Genomic DNA, 18,785 nt, shown 5'->3' with positions numbered 1-18,785 from the left:
AGATAGATAGGTAACCCTGCATGATGTAGAAAGAGTGTAAATATGACCTGCTAAAGCACATCAACAGCTAGACAGGCCTGCATCTGAAGAGTTCTCAGAAGTTTTCAGAAAACTCTTTTTTTTTGTTGTTTGCTTGAGATCATATCGAGCTGAAGCTGAGTGGATTTGACTCAGTAGAAATGACAACAATAGAGATGACTTAAGTCTGAATAATAATGTCTCAGGTAGACGATGGAAAATGATCTGAAGGTTTGTGGACATGGAGTTATCTGTTCTTGCAAATGAACTCTTCATTTATTTTTCCTCTCATTTATTTGCATCCGTTTGCTGAGCTTTTATTTTGACAACGCCGTAGCGGAAGTGTCGTCATATCTGTCAGCAGCGTTTCTGTTGTTGCAGGTTTTTTTGTTGCAGCAGCTTCCGACACTAGTGAGCGAGTTTTGCTGCCCGTGGGTGTCCACCACATGGATTGCTGCGTCGCCTCCGCGCTCTGCTGCGTCGCGGCGCTCTGGCTCCTCGCGCACTTGGTGGGTTTCGTGGTGGCGGATGCGGACTTCACGCTGCTGTGGGCGACTCTGGTCGGACACAGGCCAGGTGAGCTCCACGGACCGGTCCTGTTAGTGGTCAAGAAGCTCACTGCAGACGCGTGACGTGTTCCTGTCAGCTGGTCAGAGGTCCAACTTCTAATGTGTGTGACAGTGAACTTAAAACCTTGTGGCTCATAAATGTGTTCACATCCAACAGCTGAAGAGTCCATTTGCATTAACAGATAACTCCTTTACAGAAAACTTGTTTTTTTGTTGTTTGCTCAAACTGAAGTTCAGTGGATTTAACTCAGTAGAAATGGCAAAAGTAGAGATAAGTAAAGATTGATTGATATTGTCTCAGGTTGATGATGGAAAAGTGGGTTAATGAAGGTTTGTGAAGATGAAGTTATCTGGTTTTGCAAATGAAGTCTTCAAATACAACTAGAAAAAGCACAATTATCCTACAGCGACATGCTGTCTGCTAAAGGTGTGTGTAAAGCAAAGGTGCTTCTGTTTAATGTCTTAATTAAGTTTTTATTGTTTTATGGTTTTGTGCCCTATTAAATACACACAGAGAGCAAAATGAGCCGCTTTAGCTGAGCGTTACCACCATGAAACTGCAATACAGACTGAAACACTGAAAAAAAGTAATAATAAATAAAAATTAGCAAAATTATAATTTAGTGAAATACTTGTGAAGTATTGTGTTTGAAAAGAATAATTAAAAAAAATAAAAAACTATCCCGGACAAATGAGAGCACTGTGCTGATGAGCAGTGAAATCAGAACACCTGTCAACAGGTGCAGACGTCTGATGAGAGTTACAGAAACACCTGATGGCAGTGATTAAAGGGTTGTTCAACTAAATGTTAGTTTATGGGTCCCATCATGCTTGTTTTGTTTTATTTTATTTTGTTTTTAAAAAAAATATATTTCTGTTGAACCACAATTCAAAAGCAACATCATGATTTTCATTAAATTTTTATTTATTATTATTTTTGTCAATTTCAGCTTATTCCAGCTGTTTATTTCCTTCTTTAACGGGAGGCTATGAACACATCTGAGGACGACTGTACACACGTGCAGTATGGTTTCATCCAGATCAGACATACATGGCTGAATTACTCCAGTATTGCAACTATTAATGGTGTAGTTTTAGAGTCGTTGGTGAGCTGGTGTGCTCAACCTGCAGCAAGTGTGCATGGAGAGAAAGGTTAGAACAGTGTAGAGCAGAGATCTCCAACAGCTTGTTGCCAAGTTCTTCATAAGTCTGATCCATTAATGTGAGTCAGGTGTGTTGCAGTAACGTCTAAAACCTGCAGGACAGCAGCTCAGGAGGACCAGAGCTGGAGATCTCTGGTGTAGAGTAACATCTTCTGACCTATTTTAAGGCAGTAAGGTATTATTTTCAGATACAAAACTTCTAAACATGTAACTTTGTTGCACAAAGTAGAGTTTTTCTGGGTTTAATCAGCAACCAGAGGGAGTTTAAAAGTAACTCTGATTGAATATCTTGAGGTAGATGTGTAATGCGTCATAAGAAGGAGATTGTGCTCCACTATTGAGGGCAACACACAGGGAGCCTCACTAGATGTAAAACCCCCACATACGTTTTCTTTTGTGTATTCATCACAGATTCTATTTTGACGTATGTTGTGCTGCAAGAGCACGGATGGCAAACAGTTCTACTGCAGAACAACTTCCTTATTAATGTGTAAGCTGTTGTACAATAATAGAGCGAGTGAGGATTTCAGATAAAAAAATAACTCGCTGTCAGATAGTGTCGGCTTTAACTGATATGATCTTTACAGAGCCGCTGCTGATTGATCAATGGATGTACGACAATTCTAGTACCAGAATTTAGAAAAACACAAACTCCAATGCAAAACTTAGATGCAACATGATAGTTTAAAAAAAAAAAGTTTTCCATGTGTTAAATTAGTTTCCCCCCCCCCAACATTCATCCTTCACTGTTATTAGGCTGTTCGTGCATTTTAAAATTAATTTGTTTAATCAGAAATCCGTCTAAAAAAAAAAACAATAAAAAAAAATGCTGAATATAGGATGCAACAAACAGCTGACTTGTAACAACAGTGCATTGTGTGTCTTGTATTCTTTGAAGTAATATAAATATATAAAAAAGTGGTAAATAAATGTGAGGAAAAAATAAAGTTTTTAAGTTCCATAAAAAGTACATGAAGTAAATGTACTTAGTTACTCAGTAAGACAACTCTTGTGCGTTCAAACTTTTTTTACAACAGACATTTTTCTACATCATAGCAGGAAAAACACGTGTCACTAATAATAATAATAATAATAATAATATTGATGGCTGCGTTCTACTGAAGTGTCCCAGTGAGCCGTGACAGTGACCCTGAAGACGAAGCAGCTACATGGAATTCAGCAAACCTTCATTTATTATTAATTCTGATGTTTTTCCTGCTTTGACTTGTCATACTGTGAAAAAGTTGTTTTTGCAGTAATTGAGAGGATATTATGAGCCAACGGGTCACAAAGGGTCAAATAACGTAACCAAATAAATGCTTACCTTGTGATTTGTGTGGACCAGAGGCTAAGCTGAAGGGCCTGGTGGTCTGGGTCACCGGAGCCTCCAGCGGCATCGGAGAGGAGCTGGCCTACCAGCTGGCCAAGTGCGGCTCACGTCTCGTCCTGTCTGCCCGCCGTGAGGACGAGCTCACCAGAGTGAAACGTCGCTGTTTAGGTAATTTAAAACAAAACACTATCATTCTTTTGCAAAGCACTGCATGATCTATACAAATAAACCCCTGCTTGGACTTACCGGATTGGTTTCATTTCCATTCGCTCGGTTGTGACCTGCTGAATTATTTTTGTCGTTTATTCTTCAAGAGTCCTCCGACCTCGAGGATGGGGATATTCTTGTTCTTCCACTTGATCTGCTGGAGAGGACATCGCATGAGGAGAAAACGAAAACTGTGATTCAGTACTTCGGGCATGTAAGGCCACTGCTGCTGTTGCTCTTTTATAATTCAGCACTTTCTTACTTTTTACTTTCATTACAGCATCAACCTTTTTAGTTGGTTGACAGTCAAACTGCAACATTTAAGCTCCTGGTTATTTAAAGGAAGCTGTATTCAAGTCAAGTCATTTTCATTATAGCTACGTGCAGACACAGCGTTGATTAAAGCATTTTGTTTGTGCATTTTCATTGCAAAGAAGTCAAAGTTAAAACTGTTATTGTGGGGCGCTGCTATAGCTCACCTGGTTGAGCTGGTGTCCTGTGCAGAGGGCCTACAGTCCCTGATGCAGTGGTCATGGGTTCGAGTCCTGCTCATGACCCTTTGCTGCAAGTTCTTCTCTCTACACTTTCCTGTCTTTCTCTCTCAAAAGGCCAAAAAATATCTTTAAAAAAAAAAAAACCTGTATTGTTTTCCCACACACTTATCCCGTCCACTTTTCCGTGCCTGATCAGATCGATGTCCTGATCAACAACGGTGGCCGAAGCCAGCGCTCCCTGTGCTTGGAGACCAGCGTTGACGTGTACCAGGCCCTGATGGAGCTCAACTTCCTGGGGACCGTCTCTATAACCAAGCAGGTGCTGCCTCACATGACGCAGCGAGGCACCGGCAGCATCGTGACCGTCAGCAGCGTTGTCGGCATCGCCGGGGCGCCCCTGGCAACCGGATACTCCGCCAGCAAACATGCTCTACAGGTGAAGAGTGGCAGATTAGTCTGCATTAGGTCCACGTGTAAATCAAACATCTTTAGAGCAGGGATGTCCAACTCCGGTCCTTGTGAGCTACTGTCTGCAGGTCTTAGACGTTACTGCAACACACCTGACTCAAGTTCTACACAAGTCTGTTAATGATCCATTAATGTGAGTCAGGTGTGTTGCAGTAACATCTAAAACCTGCAGGACAGGAGCTCAGGAGGACCGGAGTTGGAGATCCCTGCTTCAGACCCACCTGTGTGATTCTGATTGTAACTAACTGTCCTCAGGGTTTCTTTAACTCCCTTCGAACCGAGCTGACCGAGTATCCAAGAATACTCATCAGCACGGTGTGTCCGGGGCCGGTGCAGTCGCAGATTGTCAACAATGCCTTCACGGAGGATCTAAACAGGGTAAGGCATCCTATTAGCTGATGGTTCATGTGATACGTGGGACCTAACAGCTACTTCAGTGGTTTGTTTTCAGTAACCGGTTTTCTTTCCATCACACAAGGCCGTGGCCACAGTCGGTAACCAGGAGCACAAGATGCCAACGAGTCGCTGTGTGCGTCTAATGCTGGTGGGAATTGCCAACGGTGTCAAGGAAATGTGGATCGCTCAGCAGCCCTTCCTCCTGTTCTACTACGCCTGGCAGTACGCGCCCACGTTCGCCTGGTTCGTCACGAACATGCTGGGAAGGAAAAGGGTGCAGAATTTCAAAGCTGGTCTGGTAGGTTCATGATGTGTAAACTCACCCTGAAGCTTTGACATGCTGTTGGTGTGCAGAGTGTAGAAAATTAAACAGCATCATGTTTTATCAAATGCCTTTAATTATATGAGAATGTTTTATGGGTCAACTGCTGACAGGACAAACACGGTGGTTCAATCCCAGTCTTCACATTCACAGACCCACAAGTGTGTAGGAGCTCTGATGTGGACTTTATGATGCTTTTATTCACCTTTTTTGTGAGACTTTCCGGAATAACTTTACCATAGTTCGGACCTACAACGGGAAGAAATCAGTGAGGAAGTGGCAGCTTCTTCCCTCTCTATGTTGTGGCAGAGCTTTTTTTAGTCAAATGACTGCACAGGATTTACTGATATTTATGTCTTTTTATGATTTTTAGTAGTTTGTTAAAATGAAACCAACACTGTAGTGATCAGCGTAGCAGCAGATTAAACTGTGAAATACGTTTTTTGTTTCTTTAAAGACGATTCCGAGCACCCATTCCTCCTTGTTTTTTTTTGTTTTTTTAAAAAAATAATTTTGGACAAACCTAAACACTACAGCTGTGGCATCAGTGTAGTGTGTGAGGGTTTAGCGCTCAGGCCTTATGGTGGAGATTGACCTACTGTCCTCACTGCCTCTCTATTCTCGATTTACTAAAGTCTGGATGTGCTCACCTGATATTCACCCTTATTCTCTGTTCTGTGCTCTAACACAGTGGTCATATATGTATTGGTCATATACACGTCAGGCAGCTTCCTTGCCCAGCAGAGGAGCACTTGTTATTACCAACAGCACAGTACTGTAGACCCTCTTTTTTGTTATTATTTATTTACAGCAGACATTTTGGCCTAAAATTTGGTATAAAATAATGACATTAAAAATGACTGTGTTCCATTTAGGTTTAACTTAAATTAGTTAGTCTAGAGTTTTACAGCTCGACTGTGTCTCGTCTTAACATGTTTTATTTTAAGTCAACAGGTGTTTTGCTGCAGCGGATGTTTTGTCTCGTCGCAGCAGGAAAAGTACAGGTGTATTAATAACAGCTGCATTTCACTTCACATCCGAAAGTGCTTCCTTTTCACGAGACCTGTTTGTTTTTTTTTCTGTAAGATTAGCCTTGCTGCTGTATTCTTCAGCGCTGACCTTGCTGCGTTAGACCTGGGATCGGGGAATTCTCGCTGCGCGAACACACTGAAAAGACTCGCATGAAGTCGAGGGAGGCAGACGCTGTGCAGAGCTGTCTCTTAACAGCTGGGGGGGCCTCAGCTGCTTCTGACCTTGCTTGAGTCTAATAAGGAGAAGGCGGTGGCTGGGGTTTGACAGTGAGCATGACTGTTTCCCTGCAGTGCTGACTGGCTGACTGACCAGTGTCTGGTGGCCTCTGCTGGACAGTGACAGCTGAGGGCCATGCAGAAAGGTCATGTTCCAAGCGGCCGGCCATTGTGGCGTCACGTGCTTGTGCTTCAGAAGGCTCTGTGGCGTATCCTTGTAACACACAAAAACCTTTCAGAATCAAAGCAGTGTTCATTAACGGCGAAGTCACTGCTGGTGAAGCGACGTCGGGGTCACGCTCAGGATTTACAAAATCTCAACCCGACGTACATTCAGACAGTTTTCATCCTTGAATAGAAAAAAATGTTGATTTCATTTACGAGAGTACAAAATCAGTGCTGACGACGAGCCTTTTCTTTTGCAGGATGCCGACTCTGCATACTTCACTAAACCGAAGACCTCCTGAATGTTCTCAAGGAGAAACACCGACGACATTCCAAATGTTGGACTTTTTCAGGCATGATTTCTGCCGACGTCTAGGAGAAAAGATTTAACTGCTTTGAGATCTCAGCGCTCTCGTTCCATCTCAAATGTAAATTAGATCTTATTTTTTCTAACAAATGTTCAATTTCTGATAAATTACCTTTTACATGCATAACCCAAGGCCCCAGCGCTTCATGTGGGAATCATTATGCACCTGCACTGACCTTTTGAATGACTAATAAAAGTTTAGATCAGCTTTCTTCCCCGACAGCTTTGTTTAATGAAACATGACAAAATTTCTTTTGCCAACCTATTTTATTATAAGTATATACAGTTACACTTTTAAAAAAAAATCAACAATATGTACAAGAAACTGTGGACAAACTCATTTAAGTTTCTAAATTGTAAACAAGTGAACTGTAAACAAAACAATAGCACGAAACACCATACACATACAGCAAGACATACCCAAGGCACATCCTCGATATCTTTAACAAAACAGTAAAATTCTGTCCCTTTTCTGCGGACATGGAGGGAGAAATCACATCAAGTGTGAAAACTGAAAAGGACAATGAAACCAGAGGTATTCTTTAGGTGTCTCCAGGAGGGGAGGTGGCGAAATTTATTCACTTTTTTTTTTTTTTTTAAGCACAAACATTTAAAAAACAAACCATAAAACGTGTGCTTTGGTGGAAATCTATCAACTTCTTTTCAAGAATCAAATGTTCAAATTCAATTTTTCTTTTTTTTCTGTCGTTTCCACATTAATTTCCTAAAACGATTGAAAACTTGATGTTTTGCTGTGGTAGTACCGACATGTCCCTCCTTCCCCCACATGGATGTAAGGAGGGCAGGTGGAGCCACAGGTCAGAGGCTGGGGAAATGAAGAGGGGCAGATGAATAAATGGGGTATCCTAGAGGGGGATCGGCTGCCTGGACAGTTAGGTTTCTTAGCATGAAGGGATGAGCCTGGATACTGTACCGCTCCTCGTCGTCGTTGGTAGCGTACAGCAGCTCCCAGGAGAGGTTGGCCCACTGGCCTCGCACCCCCTCTCCATTCAGACGGCCCACCTGTACCAGCTGCTCCTGCAGGGACAGGACTCGCCCTGTGTAGGTACCCTACAGACAGGGACAGTCAGAAGGTTACACTTCATTGGAAACTAACAAATCTGAACTCTAATCTGCAATTCTGAGTACGCTGAAGGACTGAATAAGAATGTAAGAAGCAATGGGTTGTTTGGTTACCATAGTGAGGTCATGTCCTAGAGAGAACAGGAAGGGTTTCTCCTGAAGGACACTGTCATGCCAACCTTTTTCTGTCACCAGACCGATGAACCAGTCCCTTTCATATTCCTCCAAAGTGCTGAACAACTCCTCAGAGGACTCCATCGGGCCCAGGCTCGCTTGATCAAACAACAGCTTGAAACTGAACCTGAGGTAAACAAATACACAGAGGCAGAATTCTCAGGGTCTTCTGGCACAAATAAACTCTACTGATCATGGAAAAGTCAAAATCTAGAGTCAGTTTTACCTGAAAGCCCGAAGTGCGAGCTGGTAAAGTTCTTTCCTCGAGGACAGCCAGTCGAGTCCTTCTGTCCACGGGACGTCTCCACAGTAGAGCCTGTAGACATAACTAGGACTGGTGAAGGCAGACTCTGCCCCCAGCGAGATGAGACATGAAAGTGCAACCTGAACATGCAGTTCTTTCAAGGCTTCATCCTCCTTCAAGGCTTTGGTCATGTCCTCTGAGGTGTCGCCCTGCACAGCAGGCCCAAAGCGGCCCAGGGTAAACCGAAACCAGTCCTCAGGAAATAAAGGCCTGAGCGACATCAGGCGGGATGGTAGTAATGGGGCTGTCCTCCACCCTGTCGGGAGGTTGAAAACCTCCGACTGAGGGCAGCTGAAGTTCAGATGAGGGAGAGAGCCAGGGCTCTCTCTGAGAAACTCTGCGCTACGGCCTTTATCCACAGCTGGCATCCCAATGCCCAGTCCCAGAGGCTGCAGTGGCTGTAGGGCAGAGAGAGCCATGTTTTCAAAAAGACTATCCATCTCCACAGAGCCCGGCAGAGAGGCCCCCGTCTGCAGAGCTGTGTGTCCAGACTGGGCTTCTGCAGTCACTAATGCTACCGTCCGTCTGGCTGGCTGAGGTCCGAATAAGTCGTCCTCATCTGACCAGTCACCGAAGGAGGTCAAACTGGAGCTGTCATGTCTGAACCTGAGAGAAGACACGTTGGATTCCACCACCACAGCTTCAGGTGGTTGATTACAAGTAGTCTGGGCCAACTGTGAGGACTGGGACTTCATGCCTCCGACTCCTGACCCTTCATCGCTGCACCACAGAAATCCTTTATGCTTCTGCACACAGTAGCGGAGAAGCAGCCAGATGAGTGCCTTCATGAAGTCATCCTGAAGCTTCCTCAAGTTGTCGTGTGAGTCAATAATACCAGAGAGCACATTCCGGGCATCGGAGTAGACTCGTACTGCGAGTGCTGCACAAGGGGTGAGGGCATTTCCCCAGTGCAGGTTAAAACCCTGTGTGAAGCCGAGCCTCTCGGGGCGCTCGAACGCAGCCTCGAACACCTCGTCCACTCGGCGTGCCTCCACCGTGTGGCAAGACGTCTCCTGCAGCTCCAGGCCCTGTAACACATCACAGCGCTCTACATAGTCATGTTGCAATGGGTGATTCGAATCAAACAAACAAAAAGATGTCGTACCTTAATGTTGACTGTGCAGTAGCCGTATCCTCTCTCCAGGATCATGATCCAAACCATACGGTCCTGAAAGCGGCCAAGAAAATGAGAGCCCGGGGCTAAAGAACCTACAGATGGAGAGGAGATCGTGAGTCATCCATGAATCTTACATGTAAGATGTAAACTGAGGGCAAGAGAGGGTGACACACATCACATACATCAACACATGTGGGACTCTCAGTGCACACCCCTTTCATTTTTCATCAGCTGAGCGTCCCTCTACTGACTATGTGGATAACACGACCACTGGATGAGCTGCTTGGAGACACATACCATCACAATAGTACAGGAAGGTTATGATACTGCTTTAGCTGGATGACTGCACAGGGATCTAAATACTAAACCTCTTAGCTTTCCATTAGCCTCTAAAGCTTCTTCTTCTTTTTGTACAATGCTGGCTTTTCATTTCTGAAGACAGAAGACAGACGTTGATTTCAGCTCAGATGAACGGCGGTGGCAAGGTGAAGGAGGCTTTTGTTTTAAGTTGCCGAGCGCCCGCCTGGCTCAAGGATAATGTCATGTCCCATAACGACGTCTCAGAATAGTCCCAGCCGCTACCTCATGATGTGAAGTGACACACTGGTCAGATTCCTTTCCTGCTCACTGCTCCACAGCCCCCAGTGTGAGCACAGCAAAGGAACACTACAAACCGCCGCCGTTTGACCGCGAGCGTCGACGTAACAAGCGCTGAATTATACATCATAGGTACGGCATCCGAAGCTCACAATAAGACTGATTATATCACCTCAGTGTTGTTAAATAATCGCTCCATAAATACGACTCCACTGTTTTTTTCTCTTGTCCCCTCCCGGATCAAGCAGAGAACAAAATTGCAGCAGCAGCAGCTCGCTTCAGCCGACGAGTATTATGGAGTTAATGTTGTGGAAACATTTGGATGTAATGAATACAGATCAGAGCTTTTTTTTTTTTTTTTTGGGTCACTTCACAGGAAGCTCAACTGGATCACGTAAGCTCACATTACTGCCAGTACTCCAAAAAGGCTGCTCACAAAAGCGGCAGCACTCTGAGTTTTTTTTTTTTTAACCGTATGAGGTGATGCTTCAGTGGTCTTTGATCTGCATACGGTCCCTACTTGACCCTTGTGAAAGTTCAGTCACTGCAATTACAGCACAAGTCAAAACAAAAGGAATAGTTTTGGATACTCCATCAGTTCTGTTGACTGGTATATATGATCTGGTGCACTGCAAAATCAAAGGAAGGTTGTGTATGCTGTAGCTGAAGGGGAAAATCTACCTTTAACTGACACTGAGGGACCTACAATTAATTTAAATATGTCACCTGATTACCTACTGGCAGTCTTATTTAGATGAAAAGTTTAGTTACATGCCATCTCAGTGCTACACAGATTGTATAGATTTATAGAAACACCTTTTACTTAAAAAAAAAAAAAACACTGAAACGATATCAGACATAAAAAACTAACCCAGTGACCCTCTTGCGAAGGCCGTCCTCAGCGCAGAGGCCAGACTTCCACTCATTTGCTGGTAGAAGATGGAGTCTGGGCAGGGACAGGCTGTGCCCACGGGTCCTGGCCAACTTCGCTGAGGCCTGGGAAACCCCACGAGGAAGATGGGCAGCGTGAAGAGGGGCAGCAAAGGGGCAGAGAGCAGGGCAGAGAGGGTCACCACCGCCAGCAACAGCGGGCACAGGGAGGCATTGAGAGCCAGGAGAGTTCCAGCCGACTGACGGCGCTGCTTCTTTTCTGTCCACGACGTCACCAACACGGTCAGCGTGAACTTCAGCTTGGCCAGGAACTGGGCCAGTCTGTCAAACAGGAGTCCCACCTGGATCACAGACACAAAGGCAAACATGAAGAGGACTCATCTGCTAAAGGCACCATCAGGTCTTATCAGCTGATGTGTGAGCACCGGATAGAATGTTTGTGTGCTTTGTTCTATTTTTTTAAATTTACATAAATCTATTTTAGATTTTTTTTAAATCGTATTATTTGCAACGTAAACATAAATTTCCCTGCAGGATAACTGATATACATAGATGATTAAATACAGATCTAATGATATATAATAGAAGAGCTCAGGAAAAGCTCCACCAGTCTGAGGCAGTCTTGAGTAGCTGCACAATTATCATTCTGCCATTAAGGTAACAACATCTCTGGTTGTTTGTATGTTTTTAAACCAACACAATCACATGGGGCGGGGCTAAGCTCAGGCTGCAGCGATGGTGTCACTGCAAAGTAGGGTCAGGAGAACGTGTTCTGTGGGACATTTGTATGCAGGAACGAAAGCACCATTATTAAAATGGCAAGAACCGAGCAGGCCTGCCTTATTGCACGATCCAAATCTTCTTTTAAACTTGCCATTTTCAACATGTAAGTGTTGCAGACAGCAGAAGGGGAGAGAATACCACATGAAATGCACAGCGGAAGTGGCCGACTTGTACCTACAGTCTGCATGTGGTGAGTCAGACTGAGCTTTCACTGACACAGTTTAAAAAGTAAAAGTTTATTTTTGAGATGTCAGTGCGGTTGAACTGTGCAGCAGAGGCGCTTTTAGTTCCCCACCCCCATTTACAAACATGACTGGACAAAAATATTAGAAACGCAATTCAATATAAGGCATTCCAGCTCCAACACAGCATGTGGGAGATGAAGTTTTGCCGGGACTCAGGGAAATCCTGCCTGGATCACCACCAACAACAGCCTCAGTAACAACCATGTGGTAGCGTTAACAATAACCACAAACAAACTTTATGATGAGAACTGTTCTGTATAGAGGGCTCTCACTTTGGAACATGCTCCCTACCAGTATTACACAGATTAACAACAGATATTCCTTTAATAAGTCACTAAAACTCAAACTGATGAATCATATGTAAATTTTGTTACGGCAGTTCTGGAACTTTTTTTTTTTTTTGAATTTTATTTTCTTTACTCGGTGCTGTGAGTCAAAACTTTTCTTGTCTTAACTTTTGCTTGATATTAAATCATGTTGTGTCACTGATCCATCCATCCATTATCTATACACCTTAATCCTCACCAGGGTCTTGGGGGGTGGAGCCTATCCCAGCTGACTCAGGGTGAAGGCAGGTTCACCTGGACAGGTAACCAGTCTATCACAGGGCTACACTTAGAGACAGACAACCAAGCACACTCACATTCACACCTACAGACAATTTAGAGTCACCAATTAACCTCAACATGTTTCTGGACTGTGGAAGGAAACTGGAGAACCCGGAGAGAACCCACGCTGCACGGGGAGAACATGGAGACTCCACGCGAACCGGCGACCTTCTTACTGCGAGGCAACAGTGCTACCAACTGCGCCATCTTGCAGCCCCTGTCTGACTGATATTCTGTGATTTCAAATTGATGTATTTTTAATGTTGTTTTGTGAAGGGACCCAAGGAAGACTACCAACCACCTTGTGGAAGCTAATGCAGATCCAAATAAAGAAGAAAGAACAGCAGCATTAACACCTCTTTTGGCAGCATCAACAAAAATCAGAACACAAACTCTTTATTGAGGGCCACGTAGGATTTATGGCAGATTGGCTGTAATGGTTACATCAAGTTGTACAGGTGTACCTAATAAAGTGCCACAGAGAGGATTGTAAATTTAGTTTCAAACCTTGACTCTGTAATTTTAAAATCTTGCAATACGCCAGACAAACTAAAGATACAAGAAGTTATCAGTACCCAGAATTTTCCACATTTACGCTTTGAAAAGAAGACTGCATCCTTGTATAAATGTTTTGGCTAATTAAGTATATCATGTGATGGGTGGTTAGCACTGTCACTCACTGTCCAGGCCCCCTGGAGCCCTACAAAGCATAAACTGGCACAGCTAATAGATGATAAAAGGATGCACTGTTTAATTCATTTTGCTAGTCACAGCAACAATGTCAATACTTATGATGCAGTTTAGGTCATATTTTGGCCTGTGCAGACATGACATATCGTGAAGAAGAATATATTGAGGGGTAGAAATGAGGGAAAAATGAAGGCTGCCCTCACCAAGAGAAGCTGAACTCCAGTCCCCAAGCTGTCCCAACCCGGCAGAACACCGTTTCCAGCCGCAAGCCGCACCAAGACCACCACCACCATTTGCAGCAGAGCATCCTCTGAGCTCTGCCACACCTGCGCAAGCAACATAAAGCAGTCATTACGGTGAACATGACAGGCACAAAAATCAAGTGAAGAGCACTCAGTGATTCATCACAGTGCATTTAATCAAAAAAAGAACAACTAAAGACAGAAATTTTAAAAAAAGATATGTCAAGAGGATTCGTTTTTCACCGTCACTCTTCAGCTATTTTTTTTAAACAAAGAGCTATAATTTGTGCTGGCCCCATTGAGAATCTGCCTGAAGATACTTTAAAAAGATCTATTATAATAAATATTTTTTGCATGTTAAGGTCATGTTGTTACTGTGAGCAAAAATGAGTGTCACTATACCACTCTAAAGGCTCGTGTGAATCCCACGCTGAGGGAAACCCTGTGAAGCAGCTGAAGAGACGTGTCCATAGACAGGAAAGCAATCATTGCAAACGGAGACACTGCAAAGTAAAACACACAGTAAGAGCAGCACAGACGCCGGAGAGAGACGTGAACACTGGAGGAAAGCAAACTTCAAATATACCTTATAACAAGCTCACCAAGATAAAGAAGGACTCTTCTGATTGCAGCAGCGATGTACAACCCTCTGTTCCTTTGCTTGAACGTCTGCACGCTGGACATGCCTTTAGGGTACAGGGGATTGAGGAATACCCCTCCAAATACATAGGCCCCCTGGATCTCTCTTAGAGCCCAGCAGAGGCAAAAGAGTACAAGGAGGAGGTAGCTGACAGGAGCCTGGGGTCCCGTAACAAAGCTCTGGGACTGAGCTGAACCCAGGAAGTGATGCAACACCCCTGCCTCTGCCATCGCCACCAGTAGGACGCTCAAATATAGCAGTAGCTCCCTGCAGCCCAGATTCCAGCCAAAGGAACTGCGAGGAGGAGGTGGTGACCCTCCTCTGCGCAATCCAGGGTCCCTGAATCCTGGCCTGGAACCTCTGCAGAGTGTGCCAACCTGGCTGAGGTCCAGACTCAACAGAAACCCCGTAGAGATGGAGAAGAGAACTACACCCAGAGTCGACGGGATGAAGTAATTACACACAGCTACACCGGCAGATACAGCAAACATCAACAGCAGCCTGTGGGACAGTGCACACACACAGAAATGCAGGACCGATGATACACAGGCTAATGTCACACTTGTCAGTTCAGTGGCGCTATTAGAATCTGATGAGGACTGGTTTTCCCACAGAAAAGGATAAGACCAGGATATGAATGAACAAAACTGTGTTCTGCTTTTCTGCTGTAAAAATACTGAAACTACAGCTTTAAAACTTAAAATCCAAGCGTCGGGCTCACATTACGCTTGGATTATAATGTAGTTTAGACACATTTTAGATCTTAAAATACATGGTGAAATGAGCATAAACACTGTTATAGGGTTTGGTACAATAAAATATCAGAGCTCTTGTAGTACCAAAACTTCTGCAGCTAAGTGTGAATTATTATTGGCTTGACATATGGTTGTAATGTTAATATTTAACCAGCATATATGCATCTGATGTGCTATACACAGGATATCAGATATAAGAAATGCCAAATAAAATCAAAGTCTTAATGAGAAACAGAAATTCTTCATTTAAATTTCAAGAGACAGGTATGATCCACTGGTGTGATTTGCAAATATCGCTTTGTGTACTTTAAAAACTGAACATTTGTTAACAAGAGTGTAAACATAACAGCAGCTAATGTGAGTGTAATGTGTACCTGAGGTTGCTAGACATGGGCGAGCCTCCTAAGCCAAACACAAGAGCCTGCTCCATGCCCCAGAGGAGCAGGGCATCCAGGGGAGGCAGTATACCCAGGGCCCACAGCAGAGGTAGGAAGAGGAACAGCACATGGAGAATCTGGCTGGCCAGCTGGAGCTCAGGGACAGGGTCTGAGAACCTACATCACAGCAAGATGGTAATATTATTATGACAGCAAATGCTCTGAGTATTCTATAAGATGTCTTCTCAGTTAAATAGACAACAGTGTTGTTGTTGCTCACCGGTCAGCCAAGTCCACAGCGATGAAAATAAAAATATAGAGGGGACGGGTGAGTGGGGTGATCTCGTAAGTGTCCTGTGCCTGAAAAGTGGCCGTCTCTGTTGCCGTATTTACAATGAGTGAGTACTCCGCTATACATAGTGTCACCCAGCTCAGGACAAAGACTACCAGGGATACACCGATGCTGCCATAGAGAGCAGTTAGTCTGCCAAGGAACACATACCAGGTCCCAAAGCCACAGAGCACCCCGGCTAGTACTGTATGCAGCACCACATTCAGTCCAAAGCGCTTCCCAGGAGCAATGAATCGAACCGTCTCTGGGCTGACACAGTGGGTAAATTCCACCTCCTCTTCATCGACCAGGATGTTGGGCACGCCAAGTCGCTCCACTGTGCCACTCCTTCGAGCAGCATAAAGCGCCAGGGCCTGGACACCCGCTGCAGCCCCGAACATAAGCATACCAGAGAGCACTGCGCCATGGAGCTCCCGAAGCAGCTGCAGCTGGCAGAGCAGAGTACCGATGCCCCCGAAAAGCCATGGTGTCAAGAACAAGACTACTTGATTGACATATACATATGGTGGGGCACAGTAGCCCAACTTGAAGCGTGGACCCCCTAACACTGTTTGGGGGAAGCGCTTCCAGAAGAACTCCTGTTTGTACTCATTAAGAAGGGGCACATCTGGCCCCATTCTGACCATTCCCAAAGGGGTGGCAGGTCATCTCCACGCAGCTGAAGGAGGGTTTCCATTCATCATCTCACACACAGTGAAGCACTCTGCAATAAAGCAGTCAGACAACGGAGGAAGAATTATTATCAAAGTAGGGATGCACAAATGCAATATATCATTGTTCCTGTATTACAACAGTAGCCCCAGTCTGCACCTCATGTGTAGTAATGTCACACAAACTGGAGTCAGATCAGCATTAGCAAATACATCTTTTAAACTGCAAGGTGTTCTCCACTGTTTCTGTTGCCTGTATCTGGATGATTTAGGAATGTCTTCTCTAAACTCAGGAAAATGAGGTTTCTTACAGGTGTCTCACTGTAAACAAAACAGCTTTTAAAGGCATTTATCTACAACGGGGCAGACATGGGTCACCTCTGGGAAGTTTTATCAACACAGGAACCATTTATCATCTTCAGTTTACAATATGCAGCACAAAAGAGAGATGAGGAGACGAGAGCAACAGCCAGGAGTTGCCATGAAAACACAACACAGCAGCAGTAGCTTGTGGATGTGCTAACGTGGGCTAAGCTGTTCAGGGTAGAGCTGTATCATCTCTAAGTCTCACCTACTAGAACCAAATTGGCTACTTTACGAAAAGTGAATTGTTTTGTTGAGGAACCATCTTTGTCTCTTTACCACAGCTAGCTCTATTTTTGGTAGCTAACGAAAACAGCAAGTCTTTTCATCTTGACTATCCGTTAGCTTGCTGTTACTAACAGGTAAAGAACGGCAGGTTGGCAACCGTGTGAGATAAACTTACCGTTAACAGCGGAATAGCCTCATGCAGACACGCTTTGTGTAGTAATGGACGATGTACTTAGGTATTATTATGGGGAAACTGGCGGAAATCGCCAGCATTAATATTAGCTGCTAGCTAACCGCTAGAAAGCTAGGTAACGTCGGCATGATACACAGACAGATTGTAACCAATAGGAGTGGAGAGGAGAGGAGAGCGAGTCCTCTGATTGGTCCATTCGACATAAACCCCGCCTTCTACAACACCCAACCCCGCCCATTCGACAACTATACACATACACAGAATTTACAACAAGGAGCGACACAAGTCTGTATGTGGACTGGTTTTTGTTTTGTTTTTATTTATTTTTATGTAAAGTGCAATAGTTTAAGGGGGATGTGTATATTCATATTCTAGAAATAGTGAATGAGAACCAAACTGGCCGCTACTGCACAGAAAACGATGAAAACTTGTTGCGTTTCTGACCATAAAACACGCTAAAAAGCAAAGAACGACTGTGAACACATGACCACAGATGTCCGTTTCCGCTTTATTGGAAACTGTAGAGTATAAAAACGTGACAAAAGTCACATTAACCCAAACAGCCTCCTCTCCATTCAATACAGTCCGAGAAGAAACTAGAACCAGAAATGGTTCCTCGTAGTAAAACGTACAAGAAACCAGTTTTTTCAGTTCATCAAAGAACCTTTTGAACAAGAGATTCTTTAAAGAACCCTTAAAGAAACATGCAAAAAACGTTTCCCTTAGGCACTGTAAAGTCGCTCCAAAGAACTGTAGGTTAAAGGTAGTTTTTTGTGGACCCACTTGCTTTTCTTTTTTTTTTTAAATAACAGGCCATTCTAATAATTTAATAAAGTGTTTCTTCTTCTTTCTTTTATTTTTAGCATAAAAGTTAAATGTAAGAATTTGCAGCATTTCCAGATGCCTTCCATTATAATAGATTTTATATTTCTGGTTCTGGACTGATTGTGTGGCAGAACAACTCAATACAATACAAAATGCCATCCAGGGATTTAATAGAGAAATAATGATGGGCAAGTTTTCTGATCTTCTCTAGACAAATTGATAATGAAAATAACTGCAGTTATAATTTTATGGTGTAACCAGCAACCACTCCAAATAATACTAATAATAAAAATGAGGAATCTTTAGCACGTCAAATAAAAGAACATATGTGAAGAAGCATCCCCTAAATAAAGAGGTTCCACGTTCTGCACTATGAAGAACCAGGGAGCATTTTGGACTTATTTTTCATACTCAAACAGGGTCCCACTGAACAATAAAAAGACCATCCCTCTTTGCAATTCTAATTACATTAACGATCACATCACATGGGGTTCTTTATCCTGAATAATTTTTCAACTTTTCACTTGCCAGCATCTTTAAATCCTGAATCTAATGCGCTTAGTCAACCCCGAAACCTGACATAGGATTAAAAATATTCATATTACATTCTAAATCCTTGTCGTGGTGTTCTTAATACAAAAAGAGCAAATCCTACAAGCATTTTATTATTTCAATATAATGAAAGTGATTGCGGTCAAGTGTCTGTCGCTCCATAATGTTGATTTAGTTGGAAAGAAGGAGGGCAAAAAGGAGGATCATCAAGTGATCGCTAAAAAGGCCACAATATCAACACAAAGAAAGACAACAATCTGGGGCAAAGGAGATTAAATTGTTGTTGTTGTTCACTGGGGCTGAGGGGATATGGGTCCGCAGGAGGTTGTGTTTCCTTGTCATCTTGAAAAAGCAATTTCTACTCCGTGTA

General features: G+C 43.7%; 2 protein-coding genes across 2 annotated transcripts; one reads left to right on the top strand and one right to left on the bottom strand.

Moving 5' to 3' along the window:
* Positions 1–393: 393 nt before the first annotated feature.
* On the top strand, positions 394–6,958 carry dhrs7 (dehydrogenase/reductase (SDR family) member 7). The gene is made up of 7 exons (XM_008283835.1): positions 394–594; positions 3,096–3,248; positions 3,395–3,501; positions 3,978–4,217; positions 4,505–4,627; positions 4,728–4,943; positions 6,640–6,958. The coding sequence occupies exons 1-7, from the start codon at positions 465–467 to the stop codon at positions 6,679–6,681; spliced, it is 1,011 nt and encodes a 336-aa protein (XP_008282057.1). The 5' UTR covers positions 394–464; the 3' UTR covers positions 6,682–6,958.
* A 36-nt stretch (positions 6,959–6,994) lies between these two features.
* pcnx4 (pecanex 4) lies at positions 6,995–17,153 on the bottom strand. Its single transcript, XM_008283823.1, has 11 exons — positions 17,021–17,153; positions 15,533–16,307; positions 15,250–15,429; positions 14,083–14,621; positions 13,883–13,983; positions 13,442–13,564; positions 10,893–11,253; positions 9,413–9,516; positions 8,230–9,335; positions 7,944–8,130; positions 6,995–7,817 (listed from the first exon to the last, which is right to left on the bottom strand). Exons 2-11 carry the CDS (start codon positions 16,228–16,230, stop codon positions 7,566–7,568), a joined length of 3,651 nt encoding a protein of 1,216 aa, XP_008282045.1. The 5' UTR covers positions 16,231–16,307; positions 17,021–17,153; the 3' UTR covers positions 6,995–7,565.
* Between the last annotated feature and the right edge of the window lie 1,632 nt (positions 17,154–18,785).

This window comes from Stegastes partitus, unplaced genomic scaffold (genome assembly GCF_000690725.1).
Source record: "Stegastes partitus isolate 25-593 unplaced genomic scaffold, Stegastes_partitus-1.0.2 Scaffold8, whole genome shotgun sequence".
In the NCBI taxonomy this organism is placed as follows: Eukaryota; Metazoa; Chordata; class Actinopteri; family Pomacentridae; genus Stegastes; species Stegastes partitus.
Note: the sequence above shows the minus strand (reverse complement) of the source record. Positions and strands in the feature narration are given on the sequence as shown.